Genomic DNA, 23,219 nt, shown 5'->3' with positions numbered 1-23,219 from the left:
CAAAGCTTATGGACAAATTCGCCTCTAACCCTAGAAGCCTATTCCGTTATGCAGCCTCTCTTCGTCAAGCCAAAACAGGAGTTTCTCAACTGCTAGGTCTTAACGGCCCGACCAACAACGATGGCGACGCCGCTAACCTTCTGGCGGCCCATTACTCTCAAACATTTCAACCGGCTGACATCAACTTTATTGACGACAGTCTCATCTCCAACTCCACAGGACTTTCTGAAGTGGACCTAAGCGCTGACTTGGTGTTCCGGAAATTGCAGCACTTAAGACTTGACACTTCTCCTGGCCCGGATATGGTTCATCCTGCCATACTGAGGGAGGCAGCCTCAATCCTGGCAACGCCGCTTAGCGTGATGTTTTCACACTCGCTTAGCCGAGGCAAATTACCGGAAAACTGGAAGTTGGCTCACATCACACCAATTTTCAAAGGTGGTCGACGCAATGAACCTTCAAGTTATCGGCCGGTGGCTCTTCTGTCATTACCTTCAAAACTCATGGAGTCCCTGATATGCGACGGTTTAAATGACTATCTACTGTCCTTAAATTTCTTCTCACCCCAACAGCATGGTTTCAGGAAGGGTTACTCTTGTATAACCAACCTGCTGACTGCGGTGGACAGATGGACAAGCATCCTCGATTGCAAGGGAAAGGTTGATGTCATTTACCTTGATTTCTCAAAAGCTTTTGATAAGGTTAACCACTTGTGTCTTATCAACAAGCTCAAACGACTAGGTATCAAACCACCTCTAATCGATTGGCTTACTTCATACCTAAAAATCGACACTTTAAGGTTAGGGTTAATTTCACTTTATCTCAGGCTATGGAATGTCCTAGTGGGGTCCCCCAGGGCTCAGTACTAGGGCCTCTTCTCTTCTTGATCTACATAAATGATCTTCCTCAACAGGTAACGTCAGACTTACTACTTTTTGCCGACGACGTGAAACTTTGGAGAGAGATACGCAACCAAGACGATACACAGGCACTTCAGGAGGATCTGACGCGACTTCAAAGTTGGGCAGACGATAACGGACTTACCTTTAACACTTCAAAGTGTAAAGTAGTCCATCTGCGACATGTCGCAAACTACAGTTACAACTTAGGAAACTCCTCTCTAGTAGTATCCCAAGTCGAAAAGATTTAGGAGTCCTGGTGCCCCATGACTTAAAGTCTTACGCTAACTGTGACAAAAATGCCTTCCGAGCAAACCTTGCACTGGTAACGTTGAAGCGCATTTTTGGACAGTTTGACGGACGAACTTTCCATACAATCTTCAATAGTTTCATCCGTCCCCATTTAGAGTACGGAAACATAGTACTCCCCCCTCACTCCATAAGGACAAGGTCACTTTGGAGCGTATCCAACGGCGAGCCACGAAATCAGTTCGAGGACTCAAATCTAAGCCTTACGAAGAACGCCTCCGTTCACTAGACCATTACCCACTAGAATATAGGCGTCTTAGAGGTGATTTACTAATGGCTTATAGTATTCTTAACACTTCTGGACATCCTCTTAAACACCTACTTAAGCTTAGTTCGAATAATAATCTAAGGGGTAACACCCAGAAACTGGAAACACAACATAGCAAGACGGAATGTAGACACAACTTCTACTCCTTAAGAGTTGTCAAAAGCTGTAATTCGCTGCCGGCCGAGCTAGTCCAAGCGACTTCTCAGGAGTCCTTCAAGAGGCAACTTGACCTATTCTTAAGGACCAAGGACAGCATCACATTATGATTTACCAATTTCTTTTCCTTTTTTATTGTTAACATACCTAGGTTCCTGCCTGGAGGATTTGGTGATCCCCTGCTACTAGACACGGAAGCCTGTTAAGCGAAAGCTTCTTCTATTCCGTCCACAACCATTTGAACCATTTGAACCATTTGATCCTTGGATGTAGAGCGCGGCTACTGTGTTTTTTGCGTTGTAAGACAATTGCAACATCATCGATTTTAGCTTCTAGTTTCATTTGCCAGACTACCTTCAGTCAAAGTTTGAGTGCTGGTAGTTGTTGCTTGTTTTAAATTTAATTTATGTGCCTAACGAGTTGTCTGCTCACTTTCCAGTTTCAGATTTGTGTATAAACATATCAATCTGAAAAATCCTTAGTATAGTAAGGACAAAAAGCTTACGGAATGTGTTAATCTTTTTCTAGTAAGCTCCTGAGTGTCTAATTTCTTGAATGAGTCGATTAAACGGTTGGACACCACTTCGAGTAACACAGATTCAGATTCAGATTTGTGTAGTAAGGACAGAAGGCCTATGGCCTATGTTATTCCTTTTCTAGTATGCTTCTGTGAGTGTCCAGTCTTCTCTCGAGAGAGTCAATTGAGGGTGCGGACACCACTGCTTCGGGCATCAGGTTCCAAGTATTGATGGCTCGGTGTGAAAACCTGTATGCCACGGGTATTTTGTTCGTTCTTGGCTTTTCTACTCGCCTGCTCTGTCCTCTGAGATGTCCCGATCTAGTGGGAGGAAAAAGAGAGAATAAGTTAGGCCCAAAGTCATTTCTCAGTATTCCGTACATCAAAATTAGATCTCCCCTTAATCTGCGATAGGACAGAGTAAAGAGGTTCAGCTTTTCATACCGCTCTTTGTATGATGAACCCCGGAGTTCTGGAATTGCACGCGTAGCTGCCCTCTGTACCTTTTCTAGTATGTCTGAGTCACCTTTTAAACAGGGGCTTGCAGCCTGAACACAGTTCTCTAACTTAGTTCTCACTAAGGATGTGTATAATGTGGTGAACATGGTAGAATCTAACTTAGTGAATGTCCATTTTAAAGCCCAAAGGGTTCGAAACCCCTTAACTGCGACCTCCCGGCAATGGGCCGTCGTCTTAAGATCATTGCTCACTGTCACCCCTAGGTCCTTATGAGACCGGACTACGGGTAATGACACATCCCCTATGTTGTACCTATTAACCTTTGAATCCCCCAAGTGCATGTAGACACACTTTTCCGAGTTGATAGGCATTAGCCACTCTTTAGACCAGTTCATCATATTATTTAAGTCCGCCTGAAGAGTAAATGCGTCTTTGTCTCCTGTTATTACTCGCCAAATTTTTACATCGTCAGCGTATAATAACATTGGAGACTGTACTATACTTGTAAGATCATTAACGTACATTATAAAAAGTAAAGGACCTAAGACGGAACCTTGGGGTACTCCACTAAGTACTGGTCTCCAGATGGAGCACTTGGAATTTATTCTTACTTTTTGCCTACGACCTACTAGGAAATCCTTAATCCATTTTAAAAGAGGTCCGGCAATACCAAGGTTTGCCAACTTCAATAGCAGTCTATTAGTTGGCACCTTGTCAAAAGCCTTACTGAAGTCTATGTAGACAACATCCACTGAGTTTCCGTTGTCTAGCGCATTAATCCAGAGCTCCCTAGCTATAAGGAGGTTCGTTGTACAGGATAGACCCTTTCTAAAACCATGTTGTGCCATGTTCAGCAAGTTATTGGTTTCCATAAATGCCGTTATGGTCCGTTTGATTATTCTTTCCAGTATTTTAATTACAACACTGGTAAGGCTTATGGGTCTGTAATTCGATGGAACTTGTCGTGAACCTGTTTTATGTATGGGAGTGACGATTGCGTCCTTCCAGTCCATAGGTAACACACCTTGGTCAAGTGACATTTTGAATATCACAGTCAGTGGGGCTGCGATATATTGGGCAATATGTCTCAAGATTTTAGGGTGTAGTTCATCTGGTCCTGTTGACTTCTCCATGTTTAGGGTGCTAAGAGCCTTAAGCACATCGTTTTGGTCGAAATCCATGGTGAGCAGCTGGTTTGTTGACTCTGTAATTGGGTCTGGTTTTTTCTCTGGAGGAGGTTCTTGAGTGAAAACTGCCCCAAAATAGTCAGCCATAACCTCAGCTTTTTCCTGATCTTCCTCTATCATTTCAGATTCACTTCCTACTTTAATTAGGTTAGGAATCCAATGATGAATCCTTGTTCTGTAGTTTATGTACGAGAATATCCTCTTGGGCTGCTTGAGTGCAGATTGTGCCAGCTGCATTTCATATTTTCTTTGCGCTTCCCGAATTTTAGTTATACACTCGTTTCTTATCGATCTGTAGCGTTCCATCGTACCTGCTGTGCCAAGGCGGATGGCAACATCCCAGCATTTCTTCTTTTGTCTTAGTAAGCGTCGAATATCCCGCCCTATCCAGGGATGTCCGTCCCAAGGATTGATGATTGGCTTTTCTACTTGTCTGGTATGTCCTCTGAGTTATCCTGATCTGGTAAGAAGAAAAAGAGGAGATATATTGGGTCCAAAGTTAGGGGCGGCCAAACCAAAACGTGGCATCAGTGCTGGAAGTCACTAACTTCTAGTCTGAGCCATGTTGGTAGATGCAGACTACTTGGTTGGGGTCCGCGTGACTATCGTAACCAATGGTTGGAGACTCTTGGTGACATGGCTCAGAATCGATCACAATGGCGTCGGTGTATACATTCCCTGTCTTCCCTTAAACTAAGAGATTAAAATCGCTTCATATCTTTCTTTCTACGAACCAATTCTTTCTTCTTGTACTATATCTCTATATGCAATCTTTCTCCTACATATTACTACCTTTGACCTAACCACTGCTATGAATCCGGTGTTCATCTTGTTGTGCTGATGCGGTATGGCAACCTGGATCGATGCACATATGTGCCTAGTCCTACGTTGTAGCTGACTGACTGACTGAAATCATTTCTTAGTGTCCTGTATCAAAGTCAGATCACCTGTTAATGTGCGATAGGACAAAGTGGTCTAGCTTCCCAAGCCGCCCTTTGTATGGTAAACCCTGGAGTTGCATGGGTAACTGCCCCCTGTACCTTTTCCAAGATATCTGAGTCACCCTTTAAACAGAGATTTGCAGCCTGAGCGCAGTTTTCAAGTTTGGATTTCCCTAAAGTTGTGTATACTGTAGTGAACATATCAGTATCTAACTTTGTAAATGTCAGCCTTAAAGCCCATAGGGTTGTAAACCCCGTAGCTGCGACCCCACAGAAGTGGGCTTCGGTCTTAAAGTCATGGCTCACTATCACCCAAACATCCTTGTGAGGCCGGAATACAGCTACAGACTCCCCCTCTATGCTGTACCTAGTGTTCTAAGTGAGACCATAGTTTGTGAACGTCTTTTGAACGCTGCCAAAGTGACCCTGAGAATGTCCACCTAATCAGCAGGTATAAGTAAGTGTTATAAGCTTGTGTGAATAATAAGGATTCTGATTTACAATTGATGGTTAGGGCTATGAATCACATTTAGGGTTTTCATCACGAACTGACATCATCTAAAATGCCAAAACGCTATTTAGCCGAATGGTTGAATGAATTTCACGCCAAAATCCGAAACCTGTTGTTTTAAGTCTGATTGGTTCGTCCATAAATCACAGTCTTGTCGTGTTTTTTTTCTTTTATTACTCCCTTCAGATTCTCGCACTTAACTTACCTCCAATCCAGACGGAAACCTGTCAGCAACTGAATGCTATAGCATCATAATGGCAGGAGTAAAATTTATTAGAGTTTGCGAAGATGATAATGAGAGTCCCATTGAGGTACCGATTGAAGATGATGGCACAGTACTTCTTGCCACACTAAAGTCCGTGTTTCCAAAGTCAACTGGTCTCAAGTATTTAGCTCCTGATTCAGGTTGCCTGAGGGGTGTAAGGCTTAATGATGGAAAACTCTATGCCCCATCAGATGGATGGGTACATGTTTATCAGTGTGCATTACCTAGAGGTACCTTTATCTTTGTGTGGTATTCCGTAATGATATATAGAAAATAAGCGGAAAGGTATAGAAGAGAAAGATACTTACAGTTCGAAGTTTAAAAAGCTAGAGGAGAAGAAGTGCACAGACCTAATTGTTTTAAACTTGGCGTGGAAAACTGATGAATCCACACTAAAGGAATATTTCTCACGTTACGGTGACCTCGTAACAGTTCAGGTATTTGTTGTTGTATTTATCATGTCGCCCAGGTTAAAAGACATCCAGATTCCAATTTGAGCAAAGGGTACGGATTCATTCGGTATAGCGATATGGAATCGCAAATCATGTGTCTGTCTGAACGACATAGTATAGATGGACGCTTGTGTGACGTCAGAATACCCATCTCCAAGGTAAGGATGATGTTCTTACAAAATCCGTAGTTGGAAGGAGATCGTCAAGAAGTAAGCCGAAAGGTACATGTGGGTGGAATTACTGAATCCATTACAGCCTCTGTGCTAAGAGATTACTTTTCACAATTTGGTGCAGTAAGTTGCATTTTCATTGTTTATTTGCTGATAGGTACTCGATGTATTTATTCCCAAGCCTTTTCGTTCATTTGCCTTCGTATCATTCGAAGATCCTGAAGTTGCAGCGGAACTACTGGGAAAAGATCAAGTTATAGAAGGTGTTTGTGTGTCAATCGGCTCTGCAGTCCCCAAATTACACCCTCAGCAAAATCGAAATGGTCCTATGTATCCTAATTCGCACTTTGGAAATTCGCACAACCCTTGGGGTATTTTGTTTGTACTGTAAATTCATCTCCTTTGCGTTTTAGCCTGGCAATACAACTCAGTAATGAATGGCCATGGTTCACGTGATTTCAACCCTGGTATGTATAATTCCATGCAAGGTTATAATATGGCGTCTCATTCACCATTCGGAAACAATTTTTCTTCATATCAGCGGCAATACAACTCATATGCAAACAGAATTAATATGTAGGGCTGGTATGTTTATCCACATTTATTGAAGTATTTGAAGTAATCGCTATTTTGTGATGATAATTCTTTCCATCATATTGCGTTACTTAATTTGTGTGAGCGCATTAGTTTTTTAGATATTTGGTCAAACATATGTACCTATATTTGTATGTAAAACCGTGGAACACAGCCATTAACTCAGTAGACATGCCTAATTTTTTCGTATGTTTAAACAATCCAGGAATCAATGGAGTGATTTTCAAGCTGTCGCCTAATACAGGTTGACCAAATGATGAAAGTATGACTGGGATTAATGAAGTGACCAACACTTATGATGCACTTAATTAGCTACCCCAGACCACATGAGAAATGAGGTGAAGAATTCCCCTAGTTAATTAACTAAGTTAGCATGGATCATCATAATATGTCTACGAAGTTGAGTTTATAGTATCATTTGAGTGTTCTTGATGATTATAATGAAATTTATGTTATCAGTCCAATAAATCTAAGTCAATTAAATGCCTGAGCAAACCAATAATGACCGCCTTTAACTGAAATGAAAGACGTTTTTATGTGGTAAATGCAAGATTTGATTTCCGACCTGGAGAATCATTGCCTATTTAACTCTGCACAAGTATACCCCTTTATTGGTTGATGTAGTTATTGATGTATTCATTCACCAGATACAGTTGGTGTTTTTAACGTAAAAGGCTTTTATCAAACTGAGATATTCTTAGTAAGGCTTTCATATTGATAGCCAGACATTTCCCCTGATAATAGAATTAATAATCTAAGGAAGTCTTGACAGTACATCTCATATGATTGACATTGATCCCATCAGTGGTATGGTTGTCTTTCACTTTGACTGGTCATTATTCACAACCTTTTAGTAATGTCGTGCGCATTGTGGTACAGAATACTTACATGTTGGTGGGGTGTATAGTTTATAAGTTTCAAGTTCTTGTTTCCAGTTTGTTGTAAGGCTTAAATAGAAAATAATCATTGTTACTTGTCTTTACATTTAATGGAATTCAGTCGTCGAATATCTATTCGTATTCCCGACTTTGAACCTCACATTCTGGGTAAGCTAGTCTTACCAGCTGGAAAGGTCGTGTTTAATATCAGCTATGATAACAACACTACGCAACTCTCCACTAATCAGTGAGCGATCAGCCTCCGTAACCATTTTATGCTTTCATGTATTTAAATGTCTATTGCTCTTGGTAAGATTGTAAATTCTCCATCCACAGTCACTATTGCTAGCGAAATACATAAACTAGTCAGTGCACTCACTTATTTTCTGTGCTCATTTGTTACTTCCTTACGCATGTCGCCCTTCCTGGATGGGCATAGACCGCCCACCAACACTCCATCTAACCCTGTCCTGGACAGTCCTTTCTAGTTGCTATTTATCCTTTTGGTGTCTCCTTTCAATTCCCGATGCAGTGTGATCTTTGGTCTTCCTCTTTTCTGTTTCCCTTCACGATCCCAGGTCAGGGCTTGCCTCATGATGCAGTTTCGTGAAATCCGAAATGTATGTTCTGCCCACTTACAGCGTCTTTTCATAATTTCCTCTTCAGATGAAAGCTGGTTTGTTCTCTCGCACAGTAGGCTGTTGCTGATGGTATCCGGCCAATGGATGTTGAGTATCTTGTGTAGACAACTATTCATAAATACTTGTACCTTATTGATGATAGTTGTAGTAGTTCTCCAAGTTTCAGTTCCGTAGAGTAGAACTGTCTTGACGTTCATGTTGAAGATTGTGACTTTGATACTGGTTGACAGTTGTTTTCAGTTGCATATGTTTTTCAGTTGTAGGAATGTTGTCCTTGCTTTGCCAATCCTTTCCTTTAGGTCTGCATTCGATCCTCCTTGTCCATAAGTGATGTTCCCCAGGTACTTGAAATATTCCGGCTCTTCCAGAGCTTCTCCATCAAGTGTGATTGTGTTGGTGTTCTCTGTTTTGTATTTGAGGATCTTGCCTTTTCCTTTGTGTATATTGAGGCCTACTGCTGCAGAGGCTGCTGCTACACTAGTTGTCCTCACCTCCATTTGATGATGTGTGTGGGATAGAAGGGCCTCGTCATCTACGAATTCCAAATCTACTGATTAATTTCGTGCTTTCCCTCAGATGTCGAGGTCTTCATAATCCAGTCGACCGCCAGAAAAAAGAGGAAGAATGAGAGTAAACAGTCTTGTCTGTCTTCGATCCTCACTTGGGATGCATTTGTCATCTGTCATGCATACACGACTTGCACTGTATTCCATCGTGTGAATTACATATTCTTTTCAGGTACTCACTCCACAGTGTCAAAGAAGTTTTCATAATATTCTGTCCACACTGTCAAATCCCTTCTCATAATCAAGGAAGTTAATGTATGATGACGAGTTTCACTCAACTGATTGTTCAACGATGATCCGTAGTGTCGCGATTTGGTTTGTGAACAACCTATACTTACGGAATCCGACCTGTTGATCTCGAAGCTGGACGTCTACTGAATCTCTCGTCCGGTTCAGCAACACTGTCGAAAACCTTTCCTGGTACCAATAGTAGTATGATACCTCCGTAGTTCTCACATTTGCTCAGATCTTTCTTTGATATATTGGTGAGCTAACTTTCTTCCCAGTCTGTCGATGGCACTTCTTCCTCCCAAACCTTCTTGAATAGAATGTGGAGCATACTTGCAGTTGCTTCTATGTGTTACTTTAGTGCTTCGACTGGTGTACTTTCAGGTCCTACTGCTTTCCCACTCCTGATTTGTTTGATGGCCATCCTGATTTCTTCGCTCGTTGGTGGAGTGACATCTATAGGAGTGTCTGTGTGTGCTGCTTCGATGTTCAGTGGAGCTGGTGCATTCAAGCGTTTCTCAAGATATTCTGCCCATTTGTTCCTTTGCCGTTGGATATTGATGATTGTCCTGCCTTTCTTGTCTTTGACTGGTCTCTCTGGGTACTGTATTTCCTCGCTAGTTTCTTCGTTGTGTCATAATATGGCTGTCTCATATTTCCTTCTCTTGCAGTTTTTTCCACTGTCGTTTCCAGCTCTTCCACATATTTCTGCTTATCTACCCTAATGTTCCTCTTCACGTGCTTGTTTGCTTTCGTGTATTCAGCTTGGACCTTGACTTTCTCTGCTCTTGTTCGGCTGCTGTTAATTGCTGTCTTCTTGTTCTTCCTTTGTTGAATTTTGTCCAGGATATCGATAGAGATGCATACCTTGTGATGATGCTTCTTGCCACCCAGTGCTTCCTGAGACGTTAGAGTTAGTGCTTCTTTGATCCCTTTCCAGTTGTTCTCTATAGTAGTAGTTTCTTCTTCTTTGAGCAGATACTGTGAGGCTTAGAACCTGTTGTTGAGAGTTATCTTGAGTTGGTTGTGATTGTTATTATCTCATATTAATGTTGTATTGGACATTTGTACTGCTGTTTTCCCAGCTTTCCAGTATTTGCTTAGCTTCAGTTCAGTTTCATCCTGGCCACAACCAGGTGGTGATCTGGTGATCAGCTCCGATCCTGGTTCTCATGTCTTCCATTGTCCTTCTGAATTTCTTATTGTCACAAATATGATCGACCTGGTTCCCCGTGGTGTGATCCGGTGAGACAGATCCATATAGATTTGTATATGTTTTTTTTGGGGGAATTTTGTGCCGCCTATAACCAATTTGTTTAATGCACATAAATTTGCCAATCTCTCACTACCGTCGTTCCTTTCTCACAGTCAGACCATGCCGTCCCACAATATCTTCATATCCAGTGCTGTCCATTCCTACTTTTGTGTTTAGGTCTCCGATCATGATGGTGAGGTGTTTTTTGGGTACTTCAATATGATTGATTGCAACCTCTCATAAAACTGATCTTTATTGGTGTCATTGCTACCATTAATGAGCATATTGCATTGGATAATATTCATTGTTATTTCCACTTACTTCGTTTTGAACGGTGCTTTGGTGATTCAGGGTCCATGAGATTCCCATCCTATGAAAGCTTTCCGTGCTTCTTCGGACAGCATCAAAGCAACTCCCTGAGTGTGCGGAGCATTTTCCTCGTTGTAACCAGAGTACAGCAGCATCTCTCCCGAATATATCCTATTCTGTTCAGATCGGGTTCAGTGCGTTTCACTAATTCCGAGCATTGTCAAGTTGTATCTCATTATTTCCGCAGTTATTTGGTTGGCCTTCTCGGTCTTCCACATTGTCCGAACATCCCATGTACTTATATAAGTTGTTGCTCTGGTTGTTAGAAGGGGCATCGGCCTCGTGACATTTGAAGAATCTCGGCTTTCATCATCTGGCGTCATAATTCTTCCATCAACTTGTAAGGCAGAGTTTAAATGGTTTAAGTTGTGTATTCTGGTTGGTGTCTTTTAGCTAGATTTCTTTCTATCGGATGGGGTTGTCGATCCCACGCCCAGTCTTTCTTTTTGTGGGCTTGGGACCGACAGTAACTCTAAAAGAGCTACAGGCGGAGTTGCTCATTTGTTATTATATATCAAAATACGGGACCAAGCATGCATTGACTTTATTTTACTTCATACCCGAATAATAATTTGAACTTGAAGCAGTTTAATTTTAGTGAATATATCTTGTTGTATGACCGGTGATCATACGAACTGGATACTACATATCAATTAGATGGAAAAGCTTATAATTCTGTAACTTTAATATACAAAATCGGTTTAATTTCTCTATATTAACTCATGTCTTTGTCTTTGGTAGATGTAATGACTCACTGTAATGCTTTTTAAGATCTATAAGTAATGTTTCCTACAAATACACAAAATTAAGTTCTCCATATAAGCGTCATTTCTTCAAATGTAAACATTGTTCCAGATGTGCAGCCAATTTTCTTATAGCGATATAAAGTGGTACCGTCTTCACTGTGAAAACAAAGTGATCTCAAGTCAGTTTTCAGATACTTTACCAAACTAGGCACCTACAAATAGAAAGGAGAATATATAAAGGTTAGGTGTGGTGGATACTGCTAATACATTGATACTTCAAGTATATTGTGACAAAAATATTTCAGGTGAATGCTCAAATCCATTACTATGTTCTTGCTGTACCATTTTATTGGCAGTTATCAATATAATAACTACTCAAATACTTCTTTCTTACTTATTATCCATAAAGATTTATGGTTTGATCAATACGTACTCTTAATTTTTTGTATTTAAAATTTTAATCTAATAAATGTATATTTTCTAAATTTATTATTCATTTTCTCTTATTTATGTGGTTTTAATATTTAACGAAGTCGTTTGGGAGGTCTAAACAGAGGTTCTGTATGTGCTGACACCCGTCAGTAAGATTTACCTATAATCTCGGAGTAACTAATATCATACTGTATAATCCTTAGTATTTTGTTAACCTATTTTCACCTACTCTTTCTTTGTTTCCTTGTCAGTAAAATAATAAATAAATGGTACTATGTAATTGCATATTAGTTCAGCAATTGGGATAAAAGTCACCTTTAGTCAATGCTGTTATTTTGTATTATATTAAAGTATCTTATTGGTTTGTTGGCTAAATATTGTCGTCCACTGAGAAACAAAAGTTGATTCATTACACAAAATATGTTGTTTGTCAATTGTTACAATAAAATGAAGTGTGATTATTAGCTTCTGTATAATAAAAACTAATTTAACTTTGTTCGTTTTATCTATACACTCTTTCCAATTTAGCTTTGAACGTCTGTGTTTGTCTGTACAAAAAGAGTGAATCATCAGAAAGGCTACATCAAATTTTCTACTGAGTTTCTGCAATTGGTGCCACTGATAATAATGCGTGATGATGAATGAATGATGAATTGACCATGCACATAAATCACATTAAGTCTATATATTTATACTGTAATATATGTTCTCATAAGTATGCGTTTGATTGTGTTTATCAAAATGCGTTTGTTTTCTTAATGTAAAACTTAATGGATTTTATTGTACATGTGTTAACACTTCCTTACGTGTTTACTTACGTTAAATGGCTATTCATCTTGATAAGCACTGAATGTTACCAAACCCTCTTTTTATCATTGTGTGTAGCGTTTAATTTACATTTCCATACTAAAATGTTTGAATTGACTTCATTATTAACTTATATTTATATAATCTTTTTCTCAAAGAATATCGTTGCATCATCATAAAAATGCACTTATTTTATTACGTGTGTCTCTGAAAAAAAAATCCAGCTACGAATAAGGTCATATACATCTATAAAATATTTTATGCTCGTAAATATGAAAGCACATTGGAGAATTTTCTGTCCGCTTGCACACTGGAGGATTATACCCTTATCTTAAAAATAGCAAGTATCAAACATCTTTTTTATTTGATTCTTAAGGTGAATCACAAATGTTCTTGGTGCTTTTGTTTGCTTAAACTACTTTGGTGTTGTGACGTAGTAATGTGGATTTTGTTACTTCAAGGATTATATTCTGCACTTAAACCAACTCAATAATTAATATGGCTGAAAAAATAATACTAGTATGTAGCTCATTTTATTTTCAGTGTAAACAATAGCCTTCAGCAATATTAAGCTATCGCGTTTTGGGGGTTCGACTGAGCAATAATTAAATATTTAGACAGTTTGTACACCTAATTTCGTGTATTAAAAATGAAGCGCAATTAGTTCTTCTGATTGCTTCTGAGTGTGATCGTGATTGATTTGATTTCACGACCAATACTTTTTTTCAGTTTACAGCTAACAAAGTAAGTGATGTAAGTAAATCAGGTGCTAGTCATCCGACTAAATCTTTAATGAGCGTTCATCTTCCAATACATAGATGTAAGAATTTAGAGCGCAAAGCATTCTCCAAACAGTGTAATATGGTTGGCTGTTTATCAAACCGATCCTAGATTGGGTAGCTTTGTAATGTCAGATAACCGAGCTCCGCCAAAATTATCATTTACTATTTTTATACTTTCTTGTACATTTTTATCTAACCTGCTTAATGCTCCATCTAATCAATTTCAGATGTCATGTGATGAATTTTATCGTGATATTAAGCGTCATGGTAGTACAGCTCAGGATACCAATCTCACTGTAGTACTCAAAAATCATTGTCTGTACTTTAATTATTTCGTTAGTACCTGTCTCACTCATTTTTGTGATTAATAAAACTTGTCTTACCAGGTGATTATTAGTTTGATATAGCTCATTTACCAGGCCGTTTCATGTAATCGGATCTAATTAATACCATGAAAGCTGGCGAGGCGGGATCCGAACTTGCAGCTTACTGGTTAGAGTTCAAGCGCCGTAATCAATAATCCATTAGTCATACTAATGTTATGTTTATTTGTGTGATTAGTGTATTGTTGCAGACACTGGATAGTGCTAAATATATCCTACACTTTAGAGATTTTTTACTAGTTTAATCTGTGATTGCTGTGATGTGTTTTGAAAAAAAATTGTGTTCCTTTCCATACAACTGGTTTATTATAAACAGTAAATAAATTATACTCAATTATATGCATGATCATGATCTTACCCAGTAGTCTAAACTAGAGTACGTGGAGTAAGATTTAAAATTTCAATCATTTACTGAACATTAAACTATATAATTAGTGAATCCCAGTCCTGTCGTATCAAACCTTTTCACTTAAATTATCTGATATTCATTATAATTAAAACATGAAAAAGTTTTTATAAGTAACTTCGGTCAAGTATATTTTCATGATATCCTGTTTTATTTGGGAATATTGTCAACATTTATTAATTACAAACCTCTAATCCACACACAATATCAAACAGTTATATTGAATTGATCTATCGACAAACTAGTTTGTTTGTAACTAGACATTCAGTGTTCTGTCTTCTATTATAATCGAAAATTTTATGGTGAAATATTGATCACATGTAATTTATTAACATTCTCGCCGATCGCATTAAAGCAAATAAAGGTGGACCTATTTTCTTTCCAAACTACAATCGGGTGAACGTTATAAACCTTCGAAAGACATTAAATTGAAATTGGGCGTATTTTCCTTATTTATGTATACTGCCGGGCTATTCCTAGTTTTTATTATCAAGTAATCCGTGTGTATTTTGTTTCTAGAAAATATAATGCTAAAACTAAGACATAATGAATTGACACCTGGTAGAGTTTACTAGAATACCATACAAACTTCGATTATTACTCTTAACAACATAAAATGTTTACATTCATTTTTAGTGTAGCTTTTGCTAACTATATACGATACTTTTGTAAATAAATCGATTGTCTGCTTTTAATATAACGCGCATTCCTGTAGCCGTCATGAAAAATTAAGGTCATGTTCATAAATCTTGCGAATTGATTGATTAAATTTTTACTTTTATAATCAGGCAGCTTATTTTTTAATCTCACTTAATTTGAACAACTCTAAGTATGTACATCCATTTGTATCATTATTCTTATGTTTGAATTGTTTAGATAAAATACTTATTTATTCTGAATGCATTAATAACTATGCTGTTCACATTTCTTTTGTTATAACAGTAGTAGTGTGAAGAATCATTTAGTTTTCACAATTTTTAACCTTGAAATATTAACCGTCTATGCATATAGTGAATTATTTGTCTATCAATATCTTGTAGATTTTGTATGGTAATTCATATATGTTCATTAACTCCTAGCTTTTAAATCATGATTATATTGTTAGTTGTTGCCACAATATTGTTTCTTCATTCTCCAAGATAAATTTACTGAAATGATCTCAAAATCTATTGTATGTGATCAGATTACTTTCAGTAGATTAATGTTGAGCAGTCGTAAATACCTATGGATTTGGTACAAGTATGTATCTGTCCGAACTATTGTATCTAATAGGACAGCTGAGGAAGCGAGTTAATGGAATAGTAATAATAAGTTCGGGATCTAGAGAAAAATAGAGGAATGTAACTGCAACCGATAGTTGAGTGCTCTCATCTATGGTCTGTCAACACCAGTTACGAAACCACTCGAAAGGTGACTGAAAGGATGATTTCATCGGTCATGTACTCTAACATTTTAAAGTACCATTTTGTGTAAAATATCTTTTCCATCAAAAATATTGTATATCACGGAAATATATTGGCTGTACAGAGTTCCAGCTGACTGTTCATATTTGACTTACTGAAACGCCGGTAGTCATATTTTGTTCGAATCAGATCTTTGTTTTTTTATGTTCCTAAAATATTCACTTGGATAGTTTTTTTTCATAGTTCACCAACATTACTGTCAAATGCCTACCGGGTTTGTTCACAGTCCAGTCTTTCACATGCTTCTGCACATTATTTCGCTTGTCATGAGATAGAACTACTAAGTAGTCGGATTGAAGTCGATTTCCATTTTGATTGCGTTATGCCTTAGAGTTGTTGTATAAAGCCATTTAAACTTTTTCAAGCATTTCAGATAAAAGATTAAAATCAACCACTCGAATCGAGAAACATCTATTATTTTTATAATGATGTTTTTAGATACTGAGATGGTGGAGAAGATTTGTAGCTCAGGTGGATGATTTTGATGAAGTTTTGTTCTCTGAGCTGGATGGTTTGGTCATGGAGCTTTCATCGTTCTTTTGAACGACATCATCAGCACAAACTTCAGGTAGTCAAATCAACGCACGAAGTCAGTCCGCTTATTTGATTTGAGATATTATTTGAGTTTTAGAAAACGTAGCTGAAAAAACAAATTTTTCATAAAATCGAAAAATACGAGGGATTCAAACATATATTTTTGTTTCCTGCTGGTTTTATTGACGTGATACAAAAGTGAATATTTTTTGCACTCCCAACGCGATGAGTTGTAGCAACTCAACCACATTTTCTACAATTATTTACCGATATGTGATGTTTTAACGTGGATTGTTTGGCAATAATTACGAGTTGGATGTTGTAACGTTTACAAATAATCTCATTTCAGAACAAACATATTTTAAGGGATAGAAAGTTTTCTAAAAATCAGAAACAGGAGTTAGTTAGTTTTAGTATTAAGAATTCTTCAGATTCTTTAGAACATCTACTTATTTCTATCTTTAAGACTAAAACAAGACATTTTTTATGCACAGCAGATTCTAGTTGAGTTGATGACTTCTACTTCTTCTCGTTGTCGTAAGTGTCTAAGATTCCTTCGTACATAATGTTACCCGACTACTACTACTGGTAACTCAGTTGTCGCAACTTATCCGCATGCATCCACCTAACGTGTTTACTGCGCAGCAGTTCGTTTCGTCCTAATTTATGGCAGTGAAACATGGCCGGTAAGGGTAGAGGATATTCGTAGGTTACTAGTATTTGACTATAGATGTCTTCGAAATATTGCTCGTATATCCTGGGACCATCGAGTAAGTAACGCAGTTGTTAGGAAACGGGTACTAGGTAAGGATGGCAAATCAATTGATGACGTAGTGAAACTTCATCAGTTGAGATGGCTGGGACACGTGTTACGTATGCCCAACGACCGACTGCCTCGACGTGCGATGTTCAGTGGTATAGGATTAGGTTGGAAGAAAGCTAGGGGTGGCCAAACCAAAACATGGCACAAGTCCATGAAGTCACTGACAAGTGGACTGAGTCACGTTGGTAGGTGTAGACTACCTGGTTGGGGACCGCAAGATGATAGCAACCGATGGTTAGAGACCCTGAATGACATGGCTCAAAATCGTTTGCAATGGCGCAGGTGCATACACTTTGTGTTCTCCCAAATTTTGATCTCCTTATTCCTCCTTGTCTCTTTTTTTTCTCTTCCCAAAATTTATTTCACTGTATTATACTCTTTAAATGACATCTCCAAACACTAATTTTCCCGATTACTGCTTATACTCTTATTACCTCTACCACTACGGGATTTGAATCGACCATTGCATCTCTGTGCTAATGTGGTGTGGCAACTCGAACTGATGTACGTACGTACGGAGTTCTACGTTGTTACTGGCTGACTGACTGACTGACCTAACGTTTTAGCTTATAATCCACAGCATGAATGCTCAACATATGAAATCAATGGGGTAGATAGATATTTTGACTTAGGACTGTTTGTAAGATAGAAAGGAATTTTCGATGTTGAGATAACTAGTACCAAATGTCAAATTAAATAGGTTTACACGTTATATGAAAATATGAGATTAATAATGAGAATAAATATGGATTACATAAGACCACGTAGTGTATTGAGTTATAAGAAATAATAAAACCAGGTGGTTGCTAACTAAATTATTCATGTGTTTGGAAGACTAATAATACTGACAATAATAATATGAAGATACAAAAAGGCGAGGGCTTTATGTATATTAATCTAATTAGGCCATCCCATAATTAAGATGAGTACTGAATTATTGGTCTTGCGGTTACTCGAGGTAAGAGAGAAAGGGTTTTACACATTACTTTCATATATATATATATATATATATATATATATATATATATATATATATATATATATACATATATATATATATAGCATTGGTTTTTTTATCTAGATAGCAACTGCTCCTGCCGTTGAGACTAAAGGAAGTTTACTGCTCTCGTAAACAATTAGTTTATGCCGCTACTATGACCAGTTAGAACTAGTCGGGGTGTTTACTGTCTCGACTACGTCTTCTGGAAGGTGTTCATGAGCACAAACATTAATTCCTAAAAATTCGGCCGACAGGACTTGCTCGAAAGGAGCGATTGAATTTATAAATTCAAAACAAGGTGTCCAGTCTGGGTACTCGGCTCAATCCTCCACAGTCCATTAGCAAAGTGAGATGAGATTTTCAAGGAAAATTAATGGTCGTAAAACAAGATTAGGCACCCAAGAAAATGTAAATTAGTGAAACAATAGGGAAAAACTCATGAGGAATTTAGAAAATTAGGACCTAAGGAAAGACAAGAATTAAATGCATCTGTGCTATTGTGAACGATTTTGAGCCAGGTCCTTGAGTCCCTCACCACTAGTCGTGCGGACCCCGGCTAGATAGTTTGCACCTACTTACATGGTTTAGTCTAACAATCAGTGCCTTCATGGACTGGTGCCATGTCTTGGTTTGGCCGCCCCTAACTTCCAATCTACTCCCAGATTGGCCATTATCGCGCGTCGAGTTAGCCTGTGGATTTACATACGTAATACATGTCTCAGAGATCTCGGTCGAGAAAGTTTCTCTACCTCGCCAACTGGTTTGCCACACCTAGTACTCTGCGTGTAGCCTCAGAGTCGCTAAAGCTATGGTTTCAAAATGTGCAACCAGTGCTTCAAAAGGATCTATGATCGGATATTGGTAACCTATGAATATCCACTTTTCAAAGGTCATGTCCCACATCCATAAAGCAGAACGGTGCGAACTACTGCGCAACAAGCTCTTAAGTTGTCTCGCTCACACTATAAGTGACGTAAGTTGGTGGAAGACGATTGGGCCTACTGAATGTGATAGGATTTCCTCAGACACCATCCCACTGGGGCTAATCAGATTTCCAAGATCAGTGAAGTTATCGACGCGCTCAACTACTTCACCTCCTAGCATTAGCTCAAGCCCTAATGCAGGTTAATCTCGAATATACTTGTGTTTTGTCGGCGTCTTCATCAAACAGATCTATATCATCTGTGTATTCTAAGTTGACAAGAGAATCATTAGATTGATTCTTGATAAGTCAGACGAGTGTTGTGCCAAGAATGTTTACGACAAAGCCGATAACTGCAACGACAGTTCACCATAAGCTCTAACTCGACTAGTTTGAATAGGAAGCCTGTAAAAGGTTAATGTACTTATTTGGCATACCTACCGATCGAAGCCTGAAGTTTGTGCTGATGATGTCGTTCAGAAGAACGATGAAAGCTCCACGACCAAACCATCCAGCTCAGAGAACAAAACTCCAAAATCATCCACCTGAGCTACAAATCTTCTCCATCATCTCAAAGCCAATAGACCAAGGGGAGCAGGAGGTCCTGATGGGTTATCTCCGATCTTTTAGGATGGTGGTCCAGTTTCAGCTGTTAGATTAACTGGTATCTTAGCTGGAGTCCGGGAACTGACCATAATCTCATCTGACTAGTCATATTGCTGACCGTTCCAGTCTTGTGGAAACCAGAGAAATCAGTTTGACGAACATAGTGTCTAAAACCTTAACCTCAATGAGTAGCCAACGCCTAGCCCGGGCTCGTGAAGAGCAAATTCAGGAAAATCAGGCTGGTTCCTACTTCTTTATAATGACCCACCATTTAAGTCGTTTGGCAAAAGTAGGTTACTGGCATGGTGGGACACAAAGTTAAAATTATTCCGGCCAATAAAGCTTGACGGATTAAGATATTCAAGTCCAACTACCAAGCCAAGATAGGAGCTACAACCGGGTCGTCAATATCGGAAGCGTTAGTTGTAATATCTGAACATTATTCGTTGGGCTGTTTTTCGTAGTCTATGGATCAGAATTTTACTGGATGGCAAGCGCATGATGAGCGGTTTCTTATAGGTTGTACTTCTACTATTCTTAATTTCATGGGAGTATATTTGTCCGTAAACTTCCTTGGGGTATTCGTTTTCCCTAAGAGCACCACACAATCTAACCGTGTCAGTAAAGCATATTGCCCTTATTCTACAAATAATTGTTCTTATGATGTTTCTGCTCTACTGCATTGGATGCAAACAATTCTAAATTCATATGCTATCATTGTGAATGATGTATCTGTCTTATGCCTGGTCATTATTAGTTTAAATGTTAAGCTGTAGATTCTTAGAAGAATTTGTCGAAAAGAGTGTTCTTCTATTATACGTTTGTCCATATATGATTTTTTTAAACAGCATTTTGATTATTGACCCAACAGTACCAAGCGAAATCAAGTACTTGTTTCCTCAATCCCAGTTGAGATGTGGTTTAGTGAGTTCAGCACGCAGATTTCGAAAATTGAGTCGTAATCAGATCCACTATCATGATCGTGATTCCTTAAGGTATACATAGAACTCACAATTATTATGGCGTAAACTAGTACCTAAATAAGTACCAGGTCAGGTTAGATATTTACCGAAGCTAAATAACCTTATTCAGTCATTTCGCGACACGAGGAATGCTTCAAACTGAACTATGATCAAAAACCTGCAACCTATACATCTGCACTTACAAACCAAGTTTCCTATTCAGGGAATAATACAGAGCGTAGTGCACAGTATACTCGTCCTTTGATTGGTAAATGGATATCTCGCATAAGCTACAGGTGGTGCAATTTGGCAAGAGCCAATCGAACTCTCTCAATCCATATACCGATGAGACTTCAAAGACAAGTACAGGGATCAACATATCCAACTACCTCATATCCTATGATCACTCTTGGTGATGAACACCGGTCCTGGAGCACCGCTTTCTAGGGAAGAAAATGAATCCGAGAGAACTGGACTACTTTTCGAAGCCGTCAGACAACTGTACAGATCAGATTCAACCAGTTCATGCATTATCCGAAAATGTGGGATTAAACTTTGCCTATCATCTTTTTACTGAAATTGCTAGGTTTTTAACTGATATAGTTTCGACTATTACATCTACCGATCCAAAGGAGACTACAGGTTATCCACCACAGAGGCGCTTTTTGGAATTCACAGGTAAAGAACATCAATCAATCTATTTTTTTCATGAACCTAGAGATATCAATTTCTGATATGCTCAAAAGGGATGTGTTACTAAATAGATAACATTTGGAATGTCAACGTATAAGTCGCCAATTTTCGTGATCCTAGTTTCAGAAGCAAAAGATTGCCAGAACAGTATTACATTCATTCTTATAGTATGAAATGCATGTGAGAAGAGGTTGTGAAACCTATGCACTATTTATACCTTGCGAAGTCCATTCAATTCCAGTTGACAAAGAAGGCTACGTGCGTTTGATTACATTCGAATCTGACTTTCCGAATGAAGATTTATAGTAATGATATATCTAAAATATATCTGACTTGATTTCGACCACCAATCCTAATACGATAATTTGCGGGCAGAAATAGGTACCAGGTTTTCTCGTATACTATAAAATTTAGAGACGGAAAAGCGATAAGGATATATTTGGTATACTGAAAAAATGGTGAAATATTCCTTAAGACAAAAGACTTAGAAAAAATGACATATTAAAAGACAAATATAAGTCAAGTGAGGATTGGTAAATGCCACTTAGGCCGACGTACGACCATAAATGCTGAATATTATAGACTAGCCATAAAGTGGAAACAACGTCATAACTTCATGTATCGTTCTGTATTTTCGAAACTGAAGTGATAGGACCATTTATTCGTGGTTTCCATATCATGCTGTAGTATATAGCAAGTACTATTGCAGCGAGGGAAACGGAAACGACATACACAAACACTGTCGCAAGACGTACCCACTTCTTATTGGTTTTTTGAAGCTTCGGCTTCCCATCATGATTGCTTTTGCCCATGTTCCGTATATTTTGAAAAGAGTGCGATCTGAAAGTACGTCCAATCGATCCTTAAGTTTGTTCTTTGAGAACAGAAATCCATAGGCTTTTAGTTATCTTTTTAGAATGTGTTTGTGTCTGTCTTGGATCAGTCCATCTAGAGAGCAGTTACTATTTTTCCTGGAGAGAGACCTAGAATGACGTTGTATTTCGTTTCAGTTGCTGTGTTAGGTTTCAACTCACTTGAGGAGTTTTCGGCCATTTCAATGCTTTACTGATATGATAGGTATATTTTCGAAAGCCTATACTTTCAGGTATATACGAGTTGTAGGTCCAGAAACTGGTAATTACTAAGTCACTTGATAGTTACGAACTTGGTCCCGTGTGATCGGGAGCTTGGATAATGAAAGTTAATTTTATCGAAATAATGGCAGCATATGTAGATCAACGGGATCTACTAGTACGGATATGAGTTTTGAACTTATTTAGGATGCAGGTGTTCAAATCCTGTCCTTGAGATCTGTCTTTATTTGTACGGGCAGAAGTCGGGGTGACCTATGGTAGTACTCGCTCATCTTGTCTTCAGTAATAAAAATGTTAGGCCGATCGATTGATTGCAGACATTGCATTATGCTTTTGAGTGAAGATACGGTTTCTCTTTGACAGAGTTCATCGACAGATCTGTTACTACATGTTTGTGTTGGAGGGGTTATTATGTAGAGGTAAACAAATCCCCAAAATATATATTTCCGAAATTTTTCGACACTGGTGCTCACCTCATCGGATTTACTGGACATATCCTAGCTGAAGGCGCTTGGTCGCACATCCGTACCAGATCACGAGTGGGCACACAGTTTACACATCCCTTTCAACTGTTAGTCAGCTTAGAGCAAACGTCCCTTCAACATGCCGATCGCCTTCCAAATACATCTTCGAACTCCTTCGTTTATGTGTTTTGATTTGACTGGGTTGGCATTCTTCGAATATAATGGTGTTACTGGTAAAGGATTTGTCGAACTCTGAGTACTTGTGGCGTCTTTAAGTACTTGACCAATAGTAACACTAAGGTAGTATATTGATAACTTTTATTGTGTTTGATCTTCATTAACGCACCTTTCCGTAATTTATTCATCAGCAACAACGTTTAGATCATCAGACTAATGTTTCTAAATCACTTCGAAGATCCAGCCTATCGGTGTCATAG

General features: G+C 38.5%; 1 protein-coding gene across 2 annotated transcripts; it reads left to right on the top strand.

Moving 5' to 3' along the window:
- The first annotated feature begins 1,886 nt into the window (after window positions 1–1,886).
- On the top strand, window positions 1,887–16,443 carry MS3_00004487 (uncharacterized protein). Of its 2 annotated transcripts, XM_051212408.1 has the most exons (9): window positions 1,887–1,931; window positions 5,434–5,742; window positions 5,783–5,949; window positions 5,982–6,122; window positions 6,153–6,257; window positions 6,292–6,505; window positions 6,548–6,719; window positions 12,372–16,273; window positions 16,316–16,443. In XM_051212408.1, the coding sequence occupies exons 2-7, from the start codon at window positions 5,502–5,504 to the stop codon at window positions 6,712–6,714; spliced, it is 1,035 nt and encodes a 344-aa protein (XP_051072590.1). In that variant the 5' UTR covers window positions 1,887–1,931; window positions 5,434–5,501; the 3' UTR covers window positions 6,715–6,719; window positions 12,372–16,273; window positions 16,316–16,443. The 2 variants fall into 2 exon arrangements, with proteins under 2 accessions (XP_051072590.1, XP_051072591.1); XM_051212409.1 differs by lacking the exon at window positions 16,316–16,443 and having other exon boundaries at window positions 1,887–2,009; window positions 5,982–6,257; window positions 12,372–12,848.
- Window positions 16,444–23,219: the final 6,776 nt, after the last annotated feature.

The sequence above is a fragment of the Schistosoma haematobium genome, chromosome ZW (assembly GCF_000699445.3).
Source record: "Schistosoma haematobium chromosome ZW, whole genome shotgun sequence".
NCBI classification, from domain to species: Eukaryota; Metazoa; Platyhelminthes; class Trematoda; order Strigeidida; family Schistosomatidae; genus Schistosoma; species Schistosoma haematobium.
This window is presented reverse-complemented; position numbering and strand designations above follow the sequence as displayed.

Coding starts and splice junctions, on each gene's coding strand:
- MS3_00004487 (XM_051212408.1), top strand. CDS start 5,502: ATGGCAGGAGTAAAATTTATTAGAGTTTGCGAAGATGATAATGAGAGT. Junction 5,743..5,782: donor TCAGTGTGCATTACCTAGAG/GTACCTTTATCT, acceptor AATGATATATAG/AAAATAAGCGGAAAGGTATA. Junction 6,123..6,152: donor TCAGAATACCCATCTCCAAG/GTAAGGATGATG, acceptor CAAAATCCGTAG/TTGGAAGGAGATCGTCAAGA.